This window comes from Callorhinus ursinus, unplaced genomic scaffold (assembly GCF_003265705.2).
Source record: "Callorhinus ursinus isolate GAN/ISIS: 27379988/994484 unplaced genomic scaffold, GSC_fseal_2.0 scaffold46, whole genome shotgun sequence".
Lineage (NCBI taxonomy): Eukaryota > Metazoa > Chordata > Mammalia > Carnivora > Otariidae > Callorhinus > Callorhinus ursinus.
The window spans coordinates 7,593,211-7,614,550 of NW_027397108.1; the positions used below are offsets into that span (position 1 = coordinate 7,593,211).

At 52.3% G+C, this 21,340-nt stretch overlaps 2 protein-coding genes and 1 long non-coding RNA gene across 8 annotated transcripts in view; 1 reads left to right on the forward strand and 2 right to left on the reverse strand.

Moving 5' to 3' along the window:
* The window catches only part of ATP2C2 (ATPase secretory pathway Ca2+ transporting 2), a 60,244-nt gene extending 57,905 nt beyond the window's left edge, over positions 1-2,339 (forward strand). The window contains exons 25-27 of the mRNA XM_073882342.1: positions 1,166-1,264; positions 1,356-1,497; positions 2,203-2,339. Coding sequence (XP_073738443.1) covers positions 1,166-1,264; positions 1,356-1,497; positions 2,203-2,321 — 360 coding nt within the window. The 3' untranslated portion in view covers positions 2,322-2,339. The remainder of the gene's footprint in view (positions 1-1,165; positions 1,265-1,355; positions 1,498-2,202) is intronic.
* On the reverse strand, positions 177-1,177 carry LOC141370813 (uncharacterized). Its single transcript, XR_012375208.1, has 2 exons — positions 671-1,177; positions 177-514 (listed from the first exon to the last, which is right to left on the reverse strand). It is a non-coding gene; the product is annotated as an uncharacterized lncRNA (long non-coding RNA).
* A 4,752-nt stretch (positions 2,340-7,091) lies between the features above and the next one.
* Positions 7,092-21,340, reverse strand: part of MEAK7 (MTOR associated protein, eak-7 homolog) — a 24,082-nt gene continuing 9,833 nt past the window's right edge. For 5 of the 6 annotated variants that reach the window (XM_025860490.2, XM_025860491.2, XM_025860492.2 and 2 more), the window contains 7 exons: positions 20,605-20,835; positions 20,133-20,277; positions 17,609-18,037; positions 14,777-14,895; positions 13,099-13,278; positions 8,174-12,607; positions 7,092-8,119 (listed from right to left, as the gene is read on the reverse strand). In XM_025860490.2, coding sequence (XP_025716275.1) covers positions 12,494-12,607; positions 13,099-13,278; positions 14,777-14,895; positions 17,609-18,037; positions 20,133-20,277; positions 20,605-20,835 — 1,218 coding nt within the window. In that variant the 3' untranslated portion in view covers positions 7,092-8,119; positions 8,174-12,493. Of the gene's footprint in view, positions 8,120-8,173; positions 12,608-13,098; positions 13,279-14,776; positions 14,896-17,608; positions 18,038-20,132; positions 20,278-20,604; positions 20,862-21,340 lie in introns of all 6 variants that reach the window. The other variant, XM_073882346.1, reaches the window with a different exon arrangement.

Sequence of the window (21,340 nt, forward strand, 5' to 3'; positions counted from 1 at the left end):
GGGGCACAGGCTCTGACCGGGGAGACGCGTGTACACGTACAGGGGCAGCAGGAGCTGTCCGCAGCGGGGGGGGGGGGGGGGGGGGGTAGGAGGCTTCCCAGGCGTGGAAAAGAAAAGAGATTTTACTCTAACCGGGACCCGATGCCGCTTTCTGTTCTCACGGCAACAACTTGAAATTTACGGAAAGGAAGTTTATTCCCTGGAGGGGATTATTTGCAGGAACTCATGGGCCACCTATTGGTGGCCCCCGTGCCAACATGCAGTGCTCTGGCTGGAGAACCGGGCAGGTGCCACGTGCAGCAAGAGGGACGGGACACGGGGTCCCCCCCAGATTCTCAGTTTTTCTCCAGAGGAGCGGCCCTTTTTCCCAAATTCTCACCTGCCAGGCAGGTGAGGCCTCCCCTTCCTCCAGCCTGTGTGCTGCACTTGGTGGGGACAGGGACCCAGGCCCTCCTGGGCTCACACAGCGGCCCTCAGCATCGGGTCCCCACAGCAGCCTCCACCTCTCCAGGACCTTGGAAATGCAGATTCTTAGAGCCCGACTCCGGAGTCCTGGTGGAGGCCTAACTCACATGCACCCCCCGCCACCAGGGGAGTCTGCAGAGAATCCTGGTCCAGCCGGCAAGCCCAGGCAGGGAGAAGTTTGGGTGAGAATGTGCGGCTCTCTCACCTGCGGCTCCAGGCCCGGCCCTGAGAGGTCAAGGGGAAGGAGACCTGCCTCAGGTCCTGAGCAGCAGTGCACGAACCAGGGAGGGTCTCCGTTCCCTATCTTCCTCTAGGAAGGGATGTTCTGCTCAGGGGCTGAAGCTGTAGCAATGTCCCCTCCCAGGAGACAGGGTCACCTGCTGGAGGGAGGGACATTCCCTTTCTCTGCGCAAGGTTTCAGCTCGGGTGTGGGAGGCAGCCAAAGTTCCTGAAGGAGGACTGCTGGCCCCCCCAGCTGTCGGGGTTGATGGGGAGGGTCCTGAGACCCATGTCCCCTGTTACATCAGCCGCTGCCAGCCCGAGGGGAGGGTCCGGTCAGTTCCCGGTAAGGGTGCTCCCCGCGGGGCAGTTCAGGCCCACGCTGGAGTTGCTGTTCCCTTGGCTCGAGGACGACGACGAGTTCATTGCGGGAAGCGCACAGCCTTCCTGGACCCGCTCAGCCCGTGCCTTTGTGTTCCAGATCCCCGCAGACAGGGCCAGCACCCCACGCACCACGACCATGACCTTCACCTGCTTTGTGTTCTTTGACCTCTTCAACGCCTTGACCTGCCGCTCTCAGGTGAGCCCCGGGCTGCCTTCTCCTCCCTTCCCTGCAGGACCCAATCCTGTTCTCAGAAGCGCTGACGACACGTGCCCTCCTCCTCCCGCAGACCAAGTTGATATTTGAGATCGGTTTTCTCCGGAACCCCATGTTCCTGTACTCGGTGCTGGGGTCAATTCTGGGGCAGCTGGCCGTGATTTACATCCCTCCCCTGCAGAAGGTCTTCCAGACGGAGAACCTGGGCGCACTCGGTGAGTGGGAGGGGTCAGCACCTAACCCCCCCCCCCCGCCTGTGCCCTGTGGTGGGCACGGGGTGGGAGCGCGCTGTGCTGGGGGATGAGCATACGGGGAGCCACCGGAAGAGGCACCGCGGGCAGCAGGGGACGTGGCCTCCTGGCCTTGTGCCAAGGCTGGCAGCTCGGAGCATATACAGCAAGGCCCCGGGTCTGCACCGTGGGGGGCAAGTCTGGGCTCATTCTGCCCCCCAGTGGCAATGGGCACCATGTTCGTACTGAAATGTTGGCAACGGGCAGCCAGGGAAGGTTCTGTGGGGTCAGGGCAAGGGCTAGGGATTGACCCACTGGAACGAGTCAGTGTGGGGTGCCCGGGGCGCCCGAAGTAGGGGTTGGGGCATCTGCCCTCATGCTGGATGAGAGGAGGGATGAGGGTCCTGTTCTAGCTGAGGTGGGTAACACCTGCCCCTCCGCCAAAGCCACCTGGAAACAGAGGGTGGTCATGGTGGAGCTTGCTCTGCCGCGTCGTGCGCGCTGGGTTGAGATCTGCTTCCGGGAAGGGAAAGGTCTGGTCTGCGGCTCCTGGGTCCTCCCCGCTCACCTCTGGGGTCTCTGTGACTAAAGACAAAATGGAGGAAAAGGAGGTCCGGGCCGAGGTTCCCGCAAGCTGGTGGGCAGAGGCCAACCTGTGCTGACTCCTTTTTTCCTTTCCCCTTTTGGCAGATTTGTTGCTTTTAACTGGATTGGCCTCATCTGTGTTCATTTTGTCAGAGCTCCTCAAACTATGTGAAAAATTCTTCTCCAGAGCCAAGAAAGCCCAGACTCACCCAGAAGACATCTAGTGGCCCCCACCTGTGTAAAATCCCTAAATCTCTTTTTTCGTGACTGTGGCCCTTCCCCTAGCCCCTCGTCAGAGGGGTGCTCTTAGGACACCGTGCGGCCGGCCCCTCACCCGGCTCCACCCCTGGCCTCGGAGACGGGCTGGGAGCACACGGCACAGAAACACCTCGCTATTTATTAAACCACAGTGATTTGTATCAACCATCATGGGTAAGATGGGGGGCCCGGCCTAGGGGCCACGGCTTCTGCTCTGAGGCCCCGTCTCCTCACCCGTCAGGCGGGGGCTTGGAGGCGTTTTGTGGAGTGCTGGGCCCGCGCCTGGTTCGCGTTTTCCCTAGAAGCGACCACGTGGGAAACCTTACGCCACTTCTGGAAATCCACGAAGCCTGTTGTTCACAACCACGTCCAGGGCGACCAACGGTCCAGCTCTGAGAGGCCTGAGCCAAGCCCCCGTCCTCTAAGGTCCACAGTAAAGGGCCTTTCCCTTGGGCCCCAGGACCCAGCACGCTTCCCAGCTGCCAGAAGATGAGAGCCAGGACTGTTGGTTCGTAAGGGAGGGCAGCAGCCAGGCAGGAAGCCACCACGGAGGAGGAGCGTCTGTGACATGAGGCCACAGCTGTAACCACCAGCCCCCCCCCCCCCAGTTATTAGGATGGGGACAAAGAGGAACACAGCCGTGTTCTAAGATACCGGCTCACGCTACTGCGGGGGCTGGCAGCTCAGGAGCACGCCGCCATGGGACTCCTTCCTTCCCGGGCATCCCAGGCCTCTCTCTCAAGCCTTCAACTGAGGGGATGAGGCTCACCCATGTTATGGAGGCAACCTCTGTGATCCAAAGCCAACTGATTGAAATTTTAAGCACACCTAAAAAAAATCCCTCACGGAAACAGCTAGACTGGTATTTGACCAAACAGCTGGGCACCACAGCCTGGCCAAACTGACACAGAAAAGTAACCCTCTCGCCCAAAACCTGGGCTGCCTGGGGTGGTGACAGACACCTGGGCCAGACCAGGGAGAGGGAGGTCAGAGTGGACCCCTGCAGCTCCCAGGCAAAGTTTGGAATCCTTGGAAGGAAGATGCATGGCCTGGGGTGACTCTCCTCCCTCCACAACCCCCGCTGATGACACCAGAGCTAAAGGAAGACACACACATGGGCCATCCCTACAAAAAGATGATCGAGGGGGCTGCCTGAGAGGAAGCCATTCGGGCAGGGGTGATACCGGCTCAGCAACTGCCACACACGCAGCCTGCCACACACCATGGCTCTGGGGGGCACCTCCAAGCACCAGGCTGCCCCTTAAAAAATAAGAACAATCAGGGTCGACGGATACTTGCAGTAACAACATAAAAAAGTACTCTTAATCCTTAATAAATACCATACAGAACAGCCCAGGGTACACTGTCAAGGTCAAAGATAAAGACGACTAACAGGGACAGGTGAGATCTTACTGCCCAAGACCCAACATGCTGACCACAAAGTAAAACAGATAAATCAGACCACACCCAAATGTAAACCATCTTTTCATCAAAATGTAGCAGACTTGAACACTGTTAAGCAACTTAGCTTGACTCCCATTTTTATAGAATGCTCACCCCTCAGCAGCAAAGGGACATTCACCAAAATAAAAATAGGAAACAGCAGAAACCAGTTAAGTCAAAGATTTTTGATTTTGAAAAAAATCCAAGAGCTAGTTCTTTTAAAATATCAATAAAAAGGCCAGTCTTGCTAGAGGTTTATCCAAGGGAAAAAGATACAAATCGCCAATATTAGGGACGAAGGTGGTTGATCACAACAGCTCCCTCAAGATATTCCAACAGTAATACTGAAAATCGCAGGCACAGAAATTCAACAAGGAAATAAACCAATTCCTTGAAAACCACAAACTATTGCAACACATTAATATGCAGTAATCTGATTAGTCCCACAACTTCTAAGGACAGTGATGCAGTTTAAACCATTCCCCCAAAAAGGAAATGTTGTGACTCTGGACAATTTAGAAGCAAGTTAATGAAGAAAACATCGTCATTTCAATAAATGGTGTTGGAACAGCAGAAAGAGCCACCCTCGACTCAAGCCTCATGCCTTCCACAAAAATTAACTCAAAATGAGCCACAGATCTAAACCAGAATAAAAACAGGGAAAAAAAATCTTTGGGATCTGGGATTAGGCAGAGTTCTTAGACCTGACCCCACGAGACCATCCCTGAAAGAGAAACTGAGTAAATACACCGTAGTGGAATTACTGGGTCATATGGTAATTCTGTTTTGAACTTCCTGAGGAGCGAATGAAAATGAAAACACTAATTCAAAAAGATGTTTGCCCCCCATGTTTATGCAGCATTGTTTGTAATAGCCGGAACATGAAAGCAGCCTCGCGCCCCTCCACAGATGAATGGACACAGAAGGTTAGTACACACACAATGGAATATTACTCAGCCAGAAAAAGAATGAGAGCTTGCCCGCCTTTTGAGAGAGAGCAAGTGAGCACGCGTGCTTACGTGCACAGGGGAGGGGCAGGAGCAGGGAGTGAGCAAGCATCTTAAGCAGGCTCCACACCCGGCCTGGAGCCTGACCTGGGGCTCGATCTCACCACCCCGAGATCATGACCTGAGCTGAGATCAAGAGTTGGACGCTTAACCGACTGAGCCGCCCAGGGGCCCCGAGAGTATTACTCAGCTATAAAAAGAATGAGATTTGGGGGCACCGGGGGTGGCTCAATCAGTTAAGCGTCTGTCTTCGACTCAGGTCATGATCCCGGGGTCCTCAGATCGACCCCGTGCTGGGCTCCCTGCTCGGGGGGGGGGGGGTCTCCCTCTCCTGCTCCCCCTGCCCCCACCCCGTACTCATCCTCTAATTAATAAAATCTTAAAAAATGAGATCTTGCCATCTGCAGAAACATGGATGGACCCAGCAAGTGTAATTCTAAGGGAAGTCAGAGAAAGACAAATGCCGTATGATTTTGCTCATAAGTGCATCTAAAAAACAAAGCAAATGAACAAAAAAAGGACACAAACCAAAAAACAGACTCTTACCTATAGAGAACACACTGATGGTTACCAGAGGGGCGGGCGTGGGGGATGGGGGGTGGGGATTAAGAGTGCATTTACCATGATGAGAACAAAGGAATGTACAGAAGTGCCAAATTACCATATCGTACACCTGAAACTAATATCACACTGTATCCTCACTATCCTGGAATTAAAAAAAATTTTTTTTTAAGTACACTGCACCTAACGAACACTGAGAAATACATAGAATTGTTGAATCATATTGTACACCTCCAACTAATATAACACTAAATTATACCTGAATAAAAAAAGTTTAAAAATCCAGGAAAAAAGAAAAGCTAATTGAATTTCATCAAAAATCAAAACGTTTTGCCCAGGAAAGTCACTATTTAAGAGAATTGGGAAAAAAAAAAAAAAAGGCTGGACAAAAAATATTTTCAAATCTCATACTCAAAAATAGACTTTAATCCAGGATATTTTTTAAACACTTAAAATTTAACACTGAAAAAAAAAATAGGAACAGGGCAAAAGTCTTGACCTGAGTCTTCACCAAGGAGGACATACAGATGGTACATAAACACAGGAAGTGATGTTCCGCCTCAGCCTGCAAGGAGATACATTACACACCTATTAAAGTGCTGGCGAGGACAGCAGCAGGTGCAGCTCCCGCATGCTGCTGGAGGGCAGGTGCATGTCACGGCCACTCTGCAGAGCAGGCTGACTGCGTCCCGTCAGGTTAAACACACACTTAGCTTGTGACCCAGCAATGCTAGGTCCTAGGGTCCTACGTACGGACCCTCACGTGCACACAAAAATCTGTACATGAATGCTCAGGGCAGCTTTACTTGTACGAGCCAAATCTTAGAACAGCCCAAACATCGTTCTGTGGGGGAACGGATGGAGGAACTCGGGAGCACCCCCACGATGGACAACTCCCCAGCCATGAGAAAGAGCGGACACGGGAGCGGACGCGTGGCATCCTGGGTTGGTCTCATGGCTATCATGCCGAGTGACAGAAACCAATCTTACTGGTTACGTACTGTATGGTTCCATTGACCTAACATTCTCTAAGTGACAATAAGGGTGACGGAGAATGGAGGAGAGGCCACCAGGATGCAGGGTTAGCAGGGCGTGCCTATAAGCAGCGGAGCAGAAGGGAGTTTTGGGGGCCATGGAAGAGCTCACATCAACAGTAGTGATGGTCACATGAATCTATACACGAGATCAAGTTTCACAGGGCTGGTGCCGGAGGTCCCCAGGGCCACCCTCAGGCTTGGTGATTCTCTAGGACTCAGGGGGAGGAGGCCCAGGAGCCCTGTTCGTGGAACACTCTCAGATTCTACCCCTGGCTGGTTCTGATTTGTACCTTTCCCTGTCATAAGCCTGACCAACAGTACAGTGGGTTTCGGTGAGTTCTTTTTAGTGAACTGTCCAACCCAAGGGTAATTTTGGGAACGCTCTGAACTAGTAGTGGGTATCAGAAGGCTTGGGCAGCTTTGCCAACCAGGAGGACTGTGCCCTTAGCCTTGAGTTGGCCTAAAATCAAGTGCTATGGAAAAACCGGTGGCATTCAAACAAGGTTGGTGTTTAGCTGAGAGTATTGTACCAACGCCAATGTCCTGGTTTGGGTAACTGTGCTAGGGGTAGGAAAGACGTTTTCATTAGAGGAAGCTGGGTGAGTAGTCCACAGGAACTCCCGGTACTCTATGTCAATCTACATTATTTCAAAGTTTATAAGAAAAAAAAAACAACAACAAAACAGACTCAAAATCGAGCTACAATCATCAGGCAAACACCACACACACTGGGGTGACACAATGTCAGACAAGGTGAAAATCGAGGCCAAAAGCATTAGGAGAGCCAGGAAGGGAATTTAATGAGACACAATCACCACTAAAACCTGAAGAGGCCAGGGCATGCACCAACACAGCGTCCAAATTCACAGAGCACCATATGGAAAATGTAGCAAAGCGTACAGAAAATTCAGTAGCAGACCGACTGGCCACGTGTAAGGACACAGCTAAAACTCAATTCTTCGAATCACTAATCAGCAAAACTGAAAATCAACACCACCATTTGTAGGAAAATTCTGCAGCACACCAAAATTTTAAACCTCCTGGGTCTAAGTAGAAATCGGAGTAAGAATGGCAGAAAATCTAGAAGCCAACCATGAACACACGCCCCTCAGAATCGACGCAGTGCCAAAGAAGACAGAGCTCGAAGAAGAAAGTAACACCTCTACTTATATACTTACTTCCACTCTTTTTTATTTAGTAATTTGACAATCAACTCAAATTTGTAAAACAAACAAGCTGGAGAAGATACTATACAAGCACAATTAACTTCAAAAAACAAAACTGGTACAACGTCATGTAGGAAAAGTGACAGCAATTAAAAGCCCACAACTATAGAAGATTTCACGTACTTCGGTCAATCCTACGTAATTTGAAGATTTATATAAAATGAAAAACTTACCAGGAAATTTAAAAATCTGGGGCGCCTGGGTGGCTCTGTCGGTGAAGTGTCTGCCTTCAGCTCAGGTCATAATCTCAGGGTCCTGGGATTGAGCCCCGAGTTGGACTCCCTGCTAAGCGGGGAGCCTGCTTCTCCCTCTGCCTCTCCCCCTCTCCCCTGCTCCTGCATTCTAATAAATAAAAGCTTAAAAAAAAAAAAGGAAATTTAAAAATCATCAGAATGAACCCCAGCAGACATCTAAAACCACCCAGATGACAAGAGACATGGATGAGGTCCTCAAGTGCTCGCCCCTCCTTGCCCGCCAAACCAAAAAGTTCCTGATGAATTTTACCCATACCTCAAGGGACTTTCATTTGCTTTTGTTCTAGAACCTGCAGAAAAGGAACGTTCTAAATTGTTTTTGTAAGCTTAGTCAGCACAACTTTAAAGCATGACTTACATAAAATCAGACCCAAACAAAACTACACACCAACTCCTTTGTACACACGGCTACAAAAGTACCGAACACAGTCTGACTGAATTCACACATTCGAAGCGCGTCAGTTGACATACAAACGCAGCTCAGTGTTTGGCGCCCTACTGACTTGGTATTCCTTATTTAAAAACTCTGAATCAGACAATCATGGGTGTTAAAAAACTTCTTGTAAAATTCAACATCTGGACAGAAACTCTTAACATAAATACAAATAAAGGATTATTTCTTTTACACGAAAACCTATCCTGCTTCATGACAAAAGACCAGAGGCGTTTCCATTTAAGTCAGGAGTAGGAAGGGAGTATCACTGCTACTGAAATTCTGAAAGTATTTGCTGATACAATCAATCAAGAGAAAGAAAAGGTCTAGAAATTGCAAGAGCAGGGAAGCTATCCCCACTTCCAGGTACACAATCATAGGAAGTGCACTCAACACGTTGTAGGTATCAGTTATAGCTCAGTTAGGCTGCAGGGAAAAAGAAGAAATCAGGGGAGCCCAAAACCAGCAGCACCGGACCTGGGGATTCATTAGAAATGTCCACTCTCAGCTCCCTCCCCAGCCTAAGGAGTCAGAAACTCTGGGCGTGGAGCCCTGACACCTGCCCTTCAGCACGCCTTCTAGAAGATTCTGACACAGACCTAAGGTTGAAAACCCCCAGATCAAAGAATTCAGCAAGGTAGCTGGGTACAAAACTAGGTAGAAAAACTTAAAAACCTTCCTATGTTCAATCAATCATCAGGGAAAAAAGTCCACGTACGGTACCAGCAGTAACAACGAAATCTAGGTGGCACACTTAGATGTTCCCGTCCTTGGGGGCAGGAGGAAGCCACCTCTGCCAGGTGTCAGTTCTGCCTACACTGATCCACATTTAAGGCTATCTCCAAAATGCAACCATCAAACTTTTTAGAAGGGTTACTCAAGGTCAGAGAAAACAAACAGGCAAGCATAGGAAGGAAATTTCCAAAACAGAGAAGTCATCAGTGAATAGCTCTTACCTCTTTTTCTCATCAAACTCCAGTATTTAAAACATGAGGCAGAGACTGAAGTTCATATAGAAATGCAGGGGTTGAGAAAGTGGTCCTCTACTCCCTCCCCCTCCCCTTCTTTGGGGGTGGTGGGGAAAGAGCAGAGGGGGAGAGAGAGAAAATCCCAAGCAGGGTCCATGCCCTGTGAAGAGCCTGACATGGGGCTTGATCTCACGACCCTGAGATCATGACCTGAGCCAAAATCAAGAGTCAGAGGCTTAACCGACTGAGCCATCCAGGCGCCCCAAGAGAACAGTACTTTAAGTCAGTGGGAAAGAAACATACCATTAAATATAAAAGATACTGGAATTCATTTGGGGCAAGATAGAGGTACATTTTAAATTACATTGTGAATGGATCAAAAATTTAGAAGGAAAAATGGAAAGCAGAGAAGCAGAAGAAAACACAATTTTTTTTTTTTTTTTTTTATCACAGAGTGGGGAAAAAAACTTTCTAAGCAAACTACAAATCTCAGAAGCCTTAAGAGGAAATGCTGATAAAAAAGGACAAAATGCGTAATTTACACATAGGAAAATAAAGCCAAACAAACTGGAAAAAATACTTAGCAAACAAATGCTTCATTTGAAAAAGCACTCTTGCAAATCAGCAAGAAGAAAACCCACATCCCAGAAAAACAGGTGAAGGGCAGGACACAGACGGCGTTTGAAAACTGAAGCCCTTCACTGTCACTCAGAGAAAATACCAGGTCCACAAAAACTAAGCTTTAACGGAGTGTCGGCATATACACGGCCAACAGGCACGGAGGGACGTCAGGAGTATCAACTGAACTCGAGGTTTGCTCATTTGTCAGCATCTAAATTAAGAAGCATCTTTTGATCCAACAATTCAACTTCTGCGAGTTCATTCTTCCGGACAAAACGCACACCGAGACACACATCCGGACCAGCCACAGACAGTCCCCGGCCGCAGAGGCTGGGCGCCAGCAACAATGGGGCGTCCGCATCCCGGGGCATGGCACGGTCCATGACGTCAGAGAGGGAGACAGATGGGTCGCTTTGAAACCACCTCCACCAAGAACAAGCAGGGCACACACCAGTGTAGCAGACGCAACTCTGCTGGGCGTGCAGTGGGTCCCCTGTGTCCGGAGACCTAAGCGGTTTTCTCCTGAGTGGCTTTGCCTTTTGGGAAGGAAAATGGCTGCAGGAAGATTTATCTTTCAAGTTACATCCTTCATAGTTCAACCTTTTTTTTTTTTACCATGTCCACCTATGGCCATTGTTTTAATAAAGACAACATGGGTGGGGGGAGTAACGGTAGCCCTGTTTGCATCATGAGCCCCATCCCTTTACGTCTTCCTTCCGGCACCTTCCGGGGCCCTGACTGGTCTTCATTCACAGGAAAACCACTGGCCCTGAATTCTTATTTCTGTTGCATAAAAGAACCACCTCTTCACTGTTAAAACCAGCACCGCGTGTTTCCCAGGCCCGGGCGGAGGGAGGGTGGCCAGGTCTGGTGGCCTTCACCTTGGCCACACCCTTGACAGGTTTGTGTGCGGAGAACCTCACAGCGAGAGAAGCCCACTGGCAGGGCTGCACCCCCAGGTGGCCAAGCACCTGGGCTGGGCACCCGCCTTTCCCTGTGCGAGCGTGCCGTCCTGGGAAATGGGTCCCTGCCTGTCACCTGCCCTCTGATGAGAAGAGACACAAGGCGAGTGTGCCCACAAACAAAATCCAAGCCTCTCTGAAAGCCCTGAGCAGAGGAAGCAGCAATGGGACTTCAGGTACAAATACCAACAGGCCTGTTATTAGTGAGGTATTCAGTTGCTTTTTTAAAAAAAGAAATTCCAAAACAGATGAAAGGTGCAGGACTGACCTAACTCTCTGGATTTATGGTAAGGATCTGAGGAGCCTCACCCTCCCATCTGCTAACCCATCGGTTGGGGGGATCACACGATGTTCCCCGAGCAGCTTATTAAAAACTGGCTTTTTAGGAGGAAAATCAATTATGACTACGTCTGTGCATGTCAGTCTGCTGCCCCTCCGCATACTGCCTGGGCACGCACTTTTCTTTTTTAAAGCTCATTTGCAAGGCCTTCTGCTCAATCAGGGTTACTGCTAAGTGCCAAGTTGGGGGAGCCTCCTGGGAGAAAATGCAGCACCTGCAAAATGCAAACGGCTTGGTTTACTATGGCTTATAAGCAGGCCCATTCTATAGTAAAAGGCCCCATTCTCATCAGATGTGCAGAAGGTCCAATCTTACAGCAAAAGACCCAGGAGGAGGCGCAGGTGTCCAAGCCAAGCCCACGGCTCCGTCCGTGAAGGAGGGACTTCTCACGGCGGGCTTAGATTCTCCTGCCCGGCCTCAGACACCCACCCAGGTCATCGGTCAGCATGCCGGGGTCACTCGAGTCCGTTTCAAGTGAGTCCCTGCTGTCAAATGACCCGTCACCCCTTTGGGGGCCACTGAGCCGGAGGCAGACACTGAGGAGGTGGTGCCAGGGTCAGGAACCCAGGCCAGTACGGTCAAGTTACTCACCACTAATCCATGCCACGGGATGTCTCGGAGCTTGCGAATTCCCCACATTTAGGTTAGTAACAGAACCACCTGGAACCTCCGTAGACCATGGCACAGACTCATTTAAAAGCAGCTGAGAAAGGTGGGGGAGGAATCTTATTACAAACACCTATGGAGGACCCTCCCCCCCACGGGGACACCTGCTCTCTCGCTGTTTGTTTTTTACAAATACAGAAATTTCAGGTCATAGGAAGCTGCTCCCAAAAGGCGTTGAGACTCACATCCCAATGCCTCTGCCCTTTATCAGCTGGAATGGGACATCAAGGCACGTTTTTAACTGCAATGGCTCGAGCAGGGGCCAGGTGACCCCCAGCAGGCAGAGCCCCGCCCTGCATGGCAGGAACGCACGTGCCCATCGGACGCTAACGCAGGTACAGGTCCTGTCCATGTCTCCGGATTTCAATTGACGAAAAATGAACAGCATACAAGGATTAAGTTGCTAATGGACACTCGGGATTTCTGCAAGATGCACCCACCAATCCATACATAACATCAAAGGAATTTTACTGTGTTCTGATTCAGCATGTCCTGGACCGCCTGGACACGCACAGTGCAGCCCTGTTGAACACGTGAGATGGGGGAGGGCTCCGCAGGCTGCGCTCTGTCCAGGGGGCCAGCATCCAGCTCCAGGAAGGCCTGAGCTCGGGGGCACCTCCTCATTCATCCTCTGGGACGTCCCGGAGCCCTTCGCTGTGGCGACTCCGCCCACTGATTTCCAGCAGGGCCTGGGCCTCAGGGTCCACATCCAGGATGCTTTTGCTGCTCTTGGCCTTGGGAAGAAGGAAAGGGACATGAACGTCTCCCTCACAGCCAAGAACAAGCAGGGACGTCCTGCCGGTTCCAAGCTCATGACAGTAGGACCCCTACTTTTGCCACAAGGAAAACACCGTGGGGGCTCCGGCACTCTCACAGAGGTACCCCTGACCCCGGGATACCATCATTGGGAGGTCTTGGGGTGCAGAGGGCCCAAGAATGGCTCACTACAGAACCACGGGACGAGAAGGAAGCCTGGACCTTCCTCATCTGGTAGACGGGCCATGTGCCCAGCAGCTTCCCACCTTGGGCAGGTCCCTGCCTCCAGGAGGGTCCACTCTACGAAACCCCACGGACCTCGACAGGACTCCCAGCCCTGCTGTGCACCCACTAGCATCTCTGTCCAGCAGCAACTGCTGGGCCCGAGTTTAGAATAAACTACCTCCAGACGGAGCAGTAAGAAGGTAGCCTGCAGAGAGTGGAGCAGTGCCCCACCCACCCCGCTCACCTGCTGCGACCCTGAGCTGTCCCCCACTGCCCACACCTCCATCTTCTTAAAGCTAAAGTTCTCCTGGGCCGACAGCTGAGGGCTGTTGTATGTGGTGCACTTGGGCTTGGCCTTGCTGTGTCCTTTCCCAAAATCCACATCGATCCACAGCCCGAAGTAACTGTGTTGTCCTCCCATGCCCTGCGGGGGCAAGAGCAGGGCCGCCTCAGTCAGAGCTGCCGGACCCTCCGAGCCTGCATCAGCCGCAAGACCCAGGCTGACAGGAGGGCCAGTAAGAGGTGGACGCGGCTTTCTTCCCTTTTTTCAAACTGGAAACACACAGAGGGCTGCAATTTAAACATCCCGTCCAAGCTACTAAAATAACCAAGGCGTCCAGACGCCCACCCCACGGCTCCTTCTCCTGGGGCCACACTGGCTGGGAGCACAGGTGACAGCAGAAGACCAGAAAAAAAAAGGATTCAGACCAGGGCCCAGAGACCCAAAGCATTCAACTAAGGGGGGGGAGGTCAGCACCGATCCTGACGCTGGAAAACCAGCTACTGGGCCCCCAGACAGGGTGCTGCTCAGCCGGGAGTCACTTCCTGTGTGGGGCCAACCGCAGGGACAACCAACAGGACGCAGACCTGGGGGTGACTCACACCCAATCTCTCCACCATCCATCGCCCCACCGTCACGCTCACCTGTGGCCGGCAAGACAAAACCACCGTTCAGCCTCCAGATGACCTTCCCCGATGCCCCCTCTACCACTGCCTTCTCGGGCCCCTGGCAGGCCAGGTACCAAGGTTGAGAGGGAGACCAGACCAGAAAATGACGACTCTCAGGGCGGCTTCTCTCTTGGGCTGATTACTGGTGATTCCTGAGGACCTACTGGGTGCTGTTCCTGAGGCCACCCAACTGTCCTTTCTGGGAGGTGTCCGGGGTCCTCAGGGGGCCCACAGGTGCCTTACAGTGAGCCCGGGAAGGAGCACTGGGGCCCTCTCCAACCTGACAAGCTGGACCAGCCTTCTTGGGCTCCTCAGCTCTGCAAGCACAGAGCTGGAATTTCCCAAAAGGTGCTCTGTGTTAAGCAGCAAAGGAATCGGCTGGGGTGCTGGCAGGAGACCCATGTCTCACCCAAACTAAGCAGGCTCACAGGTGCGGGGCGAGGGGTGCACACGCGGGGACACCCAACCCAGCTCCTCCCCTTGGCCCTGGCGCCCACCCCTCGCCTGCTTCCTCGCCCTCTTCCTCCCGTGGCTGAGTCTCCGGGCTGCAGACGGAGCAGACGGTAGGTGCACTCACCCTGATGGGAGCCCCAGTTTTACGAGTCACGCGGGGACAACTCCGGATGGGGCCAGGGAGCCCAGATCTGGGCGTGCCCCTCTCCCAGCTCATCTCCAGCCACAAAGGCCACAGCCCAACCAGCTGACCCCAGAAAAAGTGGCGAATCCACTGTTTGCACACAAACCACGGACATGCCTCAGCAGAGCCCGACCTTGCAGGAGAGAATTCTGTCCTGTCACGTGCCATGGCACTCAGACCCAGGCAGAATGGAGTGAACACGGCCCACGCCTATAACCAAAGGCATACAGCTCCCCTGACTCGTAGGGAAGTGTCAGCCTGGGCACGTCGGGACTGACCCCGTGGCAGGAAGGACATCACGCAGGTGGGACAGCCCCTGCTCTCCCTAAGCCCTTACCAGTCCGTTCGGGATGGTCTGCTGCCCGTGATTCAGGTACATGTAGTGGTCGTTATAACCCGTGGAGGTGTACACGGCCATGCGGGGGTAGATGGAGAACAGGAAGCATGCGTCATCCCCTGGAAGTGACCAGAGTGGGGACAAGCTCACATCAACGATCCCACACAGCACCATTTCGCACAATTCTGAGGGACCGGGGCCCGGACAAAGCAAGCCCCTTGCTGCTCAGCCCAAAGCCGCGGGTCTTTCCACCGCACCGCAGAAACGCAGAAACGGTAAACCTCAAGGAAGGGACTCCCCGGCTGCTACATCACCTCACGTCTGCAAGGTTAGGACAGCTTCCAGGCCAAACGGACTGGAAGGCGCCGAACATGACCGCATCTGTGATGCGAGGCTGCCCTCTGCTGGAATTCCACCCTCATGTCTCAGGACAGCATGGACTCAAGTTTGAAAACCTGCCAACTGTGTGTTTCCACTGTTCTTCGGGGAGCCTAATCCTGCTTCTTAATCTAACACTAAGACCAGCGGAGCCAACATGGAGTTAATACCCAAGGAGCTGGGAGAAGTGGAAGGTCACCTGTTAGGATTCTCCGTGCCCTAAAGCACGGCCTCCAACACTGCAGACAGCAGCTCGTCATTCCCCCATTCATGCCCCGAGACACTGTGACAAGGAAGGTGGGGGTGCAGAAGTGAGCAAACGCAGCAGGGTTGAGACGCCCCCAGAAAGGCCCCTGGGCTGGCATCTGGGACCGTGGATTCGGGGAGGGTCCCCCACTCCCAGAAATGGTAAGGGGGGCTCCCTGTGCAAACAGTGTGATTGATGCAGAACACCTGCTTTCCTCCCGGACTCTGGCATTTGGGTGCCCTCAGAGCCGGCACCCAGGAAAACCCAGGCGCTGAGCCCCTAACGGGCATCGCTGCTGGAGAACCCTGCTGGGGAATCGAGTGCGTCCTGTGTGACCCCCGGGAGAGGGCTCTGGAAGTTGGTGCCTGTCCCTCTGCCGATCTTATCCAGGTCCTCTTGCTACAATTAATCGTGGCCACGAGGGTGACTGTACCCTGAGCCCTGCAGGTCCTCCTAGGGAGTCCCCAACATGTGGGTGGTCTTGGGGATCCCGGACACAGTGGGGAAGAGCTAGTAGCAGCTAGTGGATTAAAGATCTGACATATTCTGAAACCTTGGAAAAACGAAACCCTAGAAACAACAGGACCTCAGGGATTCTGCTTGATTCCCGTCCCCCAACCCGCAGCTACTATGATCTCCCTCGTAATGTCAACTCTGCACCTGGATGCGGCCTCCCGGCCTGCAGAAGCTTGCCTCGTAGAGGGAAGGTGTGCAGAGGTGTGCAGTACGACAGAGGACACACACGACACACACGGCCCTCCCAGGTCTGGGAAGGCTTCCTGGAGGAGGTGACCTTGGGCCGAGTCCCAGCAAGGAGCTGGTCATGCAAACAGGTCGGGAGGAGGGAAAGCGCAGCATGTGCCAAGTCCGAGAATGAGAGGGAGCCCAGCCCGCAGGCAGTCTGAGGAGACAGAGCAGGGAGCACCAGGGGACAGGCGCGGGTCATGAGGCTGCGCACAGGAGATGCGCCTCCTGCAGGCAGCATTCGGGGTCTCAAGAGAGGCCGCCCTGTCAGACGTCCTGGGATGCGGCAAATGGGTTGCAGGACAAGATGGAAACCAGGGGGGCTGATTAGGAGGTCCCCACAGCAACGCAGACGGAACAGCATGAGAGAAGGTGGGGGGTGCGAGAGGACCCTCCCATTCAGACTCGCGGTCCCTGTCCCGGAGGACCCTGTGGCACTGGTCTGTCACATCTAGGGACCCGGACAGGAAGGGTATTAACCATCTGGCTCCTGGGTGTGAGAGCGGGGCTGCATCGGGTCTCAGAGCCTCTGGGAAAGGCCCCCCCATTTCACCGCTGGGGAGACTCACTGAAGACACGGGCTCGGGCAGCCAGGGCCACACACCGAGGCACCTACGGGGATGCCACACCTGGGAAGGCAGGTACAGCTCTGAGTCCGAGAACAGCCCACCGCCCAGGGGATCAATGACCCTTGAAAAATGTTGATCAGGGGCGCCTGGGCGGCTCAGATGATTAAGCATCTGCCTTCAGCTCAGGTCATGATCCCAGGGTCCTGGGACTGAGCCCTGCACTGGGCTCCCTGCTCGGCAGGGAGCCTGCTTCTCCCTCGGCCTGTCCCCCTCTGTGCTCTCTTGCCCTGTCAAATAAATAAAGTCTTTAAAAAGAAAAGAAAAATGTTGACCGAACACATTTCTTTAAGGAAGGGCAAAAATTTACTTCTAAGACTTTCATCCAGTGCATTGAAAGCCACACAATGAGTGCTCAAATTGCAACAAAAAAACACAAGACCGGGTGACCACGGCAGAAGGGAAAGGCAGACCCTGCAGGGCAGATGCACCAGTGGAGAACAGGGCTGTCCAGGGATGGGGGGCGGCCCGCAAGAACATCCATCCATCGGACTGACCAGTGGAAGCACCACAGCCCAGCCTCCCCCGTGGCCTAGACCCTGTGTGGTTTAATAACGCCGAGCCCCCGCCTCCTCGCCTGAGACCCAGGGTGGGCCTGTCCTGTGTCCCCTCCTCTGTTGCCAGAATCACAAGAAAGCCAGGAAGCGCTAGACCACACAGAGCAGCATCTCCTACTGTCCTCCCGACTGTGTCCTGAGAAGCATTCGGAGGAGCCGGAAGAAAGGCTCCGGACACGCATGCCCTCGGTCAGCTCATGGGTCCCCAGGCAGAAGCCATGAGACCGAACTCTCCAGGAGCACCGTGCGACCGCGTGCGGGGCAGGGGACCCAGCCTCACCTTGAAACTGAGGCCTGACCTCCCAGGAGCAGGAGGCAAACCCGCCGAACACCTGGCCATCGTGGTCCTCCAACAGCAGCACGCAGGGGCCCCGGTGGGTGATGTGGCCGCAGAGCTGCGCGAAGCTGTGCCCATGGAGCTCAGACGAGAAGAGCAGGTGCCAACGGCCCTGCTGCTCCCTGCGCAGGTGGGAGTTGATGTAGATGACCGACAGGACGTCCAGGATGCTCTCAAACACCCTCTCCTGGTCAACGTGACACTCGGGGACCAGGGTGGTCAGGTCGAGGGAGGAGCACAGGAGGAGGAAGCCTCTGTGGATGACCACACTCAGAAACGTGGCCACGTGGGGGGCCCTGAACACCCAGTCCTCGATGGTGGCTCGGTCACACTCACAGTCCAGCTGCTGAGGCCCCAGAATCTTCTCGCCACCTAGGGGAGGGACAGACCCAAGGCGTGTGGCCACATTACCTGACATCCACTCCCTGCACCTGCGCAGCCCAACGTGGGAGCCACATGTGGCTTCTGAGGGGTTGACATCTGGCTGGTCTGGACGGAGCTGTGCAGGAAGTATAAAACACACCCGATTCCAAAAAGCCGGTGTGAAAAAGCAAGTGTAAGATCTCCCTCACTTTTTACATTGATTGCCGATGTTCAAGTATACTTTGGACATCTTAGAAGTAATTCCCATTCCTTTTTGCTCCTTTCATGTGGCTACTGGAGTATTTAACATTTCACACGTGGCTTGCATTGGCGCGGGCACTGATCTCAACAATTCGACATCCACACCCATCTTTTCTCTCCTCTGCAAGCTGCACGTGAGGTGCCCAGGAGACAGCCAAGCCTCACCCCTGCGCCCAGCCCTGAAGCCCTCTGCAGGTGTTCCCGAGAGAGCCACGCCAAAAAACACTCTTCAAGGGTCTTCCACCAAACACAGCCATTTCGAAAGGCCCTAGAAGCATGACACCCTCCAGGTGAGTGAGGGCGGGGGCTGTAACTTACGAGACATGCCCACCGCCAGTTATCTGGGAAGAACGGGTGTCATTAACAAAGAATTATGCTTAACCCCATAGTCTTGTTTTCTCTCTTACCCACCAAGAATGGAGGTGACACGGTGGTGATAGCAGAAGGCCGACCACTGGTATTTTACATATGTTATGTTATTCTCCTGTCCAAGTTCCAAATTCATCACTTGATTTTTGAAATAGGACCTATTTTCAAACTGCATTTTAAAATCCAGCTTTATAATAAAATAATGCTTTTATAAAAACAAATCTACTTTGCAAAGAGATTCACCACAAGTATTTTCAAATCCCAAGTAAATTCAAATGTATACGGTTTCTCCTCTAATGATAGAATACACATTATTCTCAAGGGCACATGGAACATTCTCCGGAATAGATCGTACATTAGTGCATGAAGCATGCCTCAGTAAATTTTAAAGAACTAAAATCATACAAAGTATGTTCTTCAACCACAATGGTAAGAAATTATAAATCAACAAGAGGCGACTTAGGAAATTCAAACATGTAGAAGTCAAATAACACACATCTAAGTAACCAACAGACCAAAAGAGGAATCACAAATTAGAAGATACTGAGAGGGTTGAACACACACACACACACACACACACACACACACACACACACACACCACACCACACCACACCACACCACACCACACCAAAACTTACGGGATGCAGCTAAAGCAGTGCTTAGAGGTAAATATATAGCTGTAAATACCTATATTGAAAAAGAAGAGAGATCTCAAATCAATAACCTAACCTTCAACCTCAGAACACTAGAGAAAGTAAACCTAAATGTGAAACAACCAGAAAGTAAGAAAAGACTAGGGTAGAGAGGAATGAAGAGACAGAGAAAACCAACTATATCAAAAGTTGGCTCTCTGAAAACATCCACCAAAATCTGATAGACCTTCAGCTAGACGGATCAAGAAAATAAAAAGCCTCAAATAACTAAAATCAGAAATGAAATTGGGCGGGGGGTGCCTTGGTGGCTCAATCCATTGGCATCTGCCTTTGGCTCGGGTCATGATCTCAGGGTCCTGGGATCGGGCCCTGGGTTGGGCTCTGCACTCACTGGGGCGTCTGCTTCTCCCTCTCCCTCTGCCCTTCCCCCTACTGGTACTCTGTCTCTCTCTCTCAAATAGATAAAAGCTTAAAAAAACAAAAACAAAAACGTAACTGGGGACATCACTAATGATCTTACAGAGTTAAGTATTACAAAAAATACTAGGAACAATTACATTAATTTCTGCATATCTGTGAATTTCCCAAATGCCTCCTTACTGATTTGTAATTTCTTTCCACTGTCATTGAAGAATCATACTCTGTATGATTTCAGTCCTTTTAAATTTGTCACGAGGCATGTTTCACGGCCAACACGATAATCAGAACAAATCGGGAGGACTCACGTATCGGATTTCAAAACCTCGCTACAATGACCCAGACCGCGTGGTACCAGTCTACGTGTCAAGGACTCAGTGGGTGAGCACGCAGGGCACTTGCCTCGGAGGTCCATCTCGGAGAAGAGCTGGGCGGCCAGCACCTGCACCCTGGAGGGGGGCCCTGGGCCTCTCTTCTGGGTCCAGCCTCTCAGCTCCTGTCTGTAGTTGAGCACATGAACCACAGAGCCAACCAGATCCTCTGTAAACTGCAAGACCACAGTTTTACCATTCGTCACATTTCCACCGTGACCCACAACCTACATCATATCAATACAGGGAAGGGCGCTTTATCTTTTCAATGCCGACTACAATGGGTCACAATGTGGGAAGAGATTACATTACTTAGGTAGGTGTTCAAGCTCTATTTCACCAAGGCCTCTATCCAGCAGTCCTGACCTCACCAGTGATGTGGTCTAGGGTCCCCGAGGGGGCATCTCCTTGTGCCTCCACCGGCTGTGCAGTCATGCCAAGTCCCCACCTTAGGATCCCAAGGCTGCTTCGCATGGCTGCAAAGGGCCTCGTGGCCTCTCTACCTTCTGGACTTCTCTTGCTTTCACAGGACATTCTGTGGCAGAAATCATTTTCAGGATCACAAGACTCTTCTCCTCCGAGTTTCCCTTCAACAAGTGGGACATGGACACGGTGAACTGCTCCTGGGAGACGCTGTCACTGGGCCTCATGGCCTTCCCCGTCAGGTCAACCCTCCGCATGCCGTCATAGAGTCTGGTGACCATCTCCGGGGGAAGAGCTTCCCCAATGTGGCTCTGTTGGGAACAAGCGGCAGAAAAGCCTGGACGGGGTTGAGCTACACGTGGCAGGGTTGCAGGAAAAGAACCAGGGACGAAGAGCAACCACTGCCGCTCCCAAATGCTTCCACCAGCCCTCAACCTTCCTAAACCCCATATGTATCCTCTCTCCCCAACCCAAGGGAATCACATCACCCCAAAACGCACATGCCTGATGTGTCCTGGCTTGTGGCTCATCATGGCCATCAGACTCTTCCACAATCTGTTCCCATCCTGCCCTTCAAACTTTCCAGTCCCCACCCCCCCCCGACTGGCCACATCATTCCTGCCTCTGGTCACTGCCTGCTCTTCACTCTGCTCACACCTCTTCATTCTACACATTTAAATTTTAAATCTAATTCTGGTTTTTTTCTTAGATATATTTATTTATTTTACAGAGAGTGAGCGAGCAAGCGAGCATGGGGGAAGGGACAGAGGGAGAATCTCAAGCAAACTCTACGCTGACTGTGGAGCCTGATGCAGG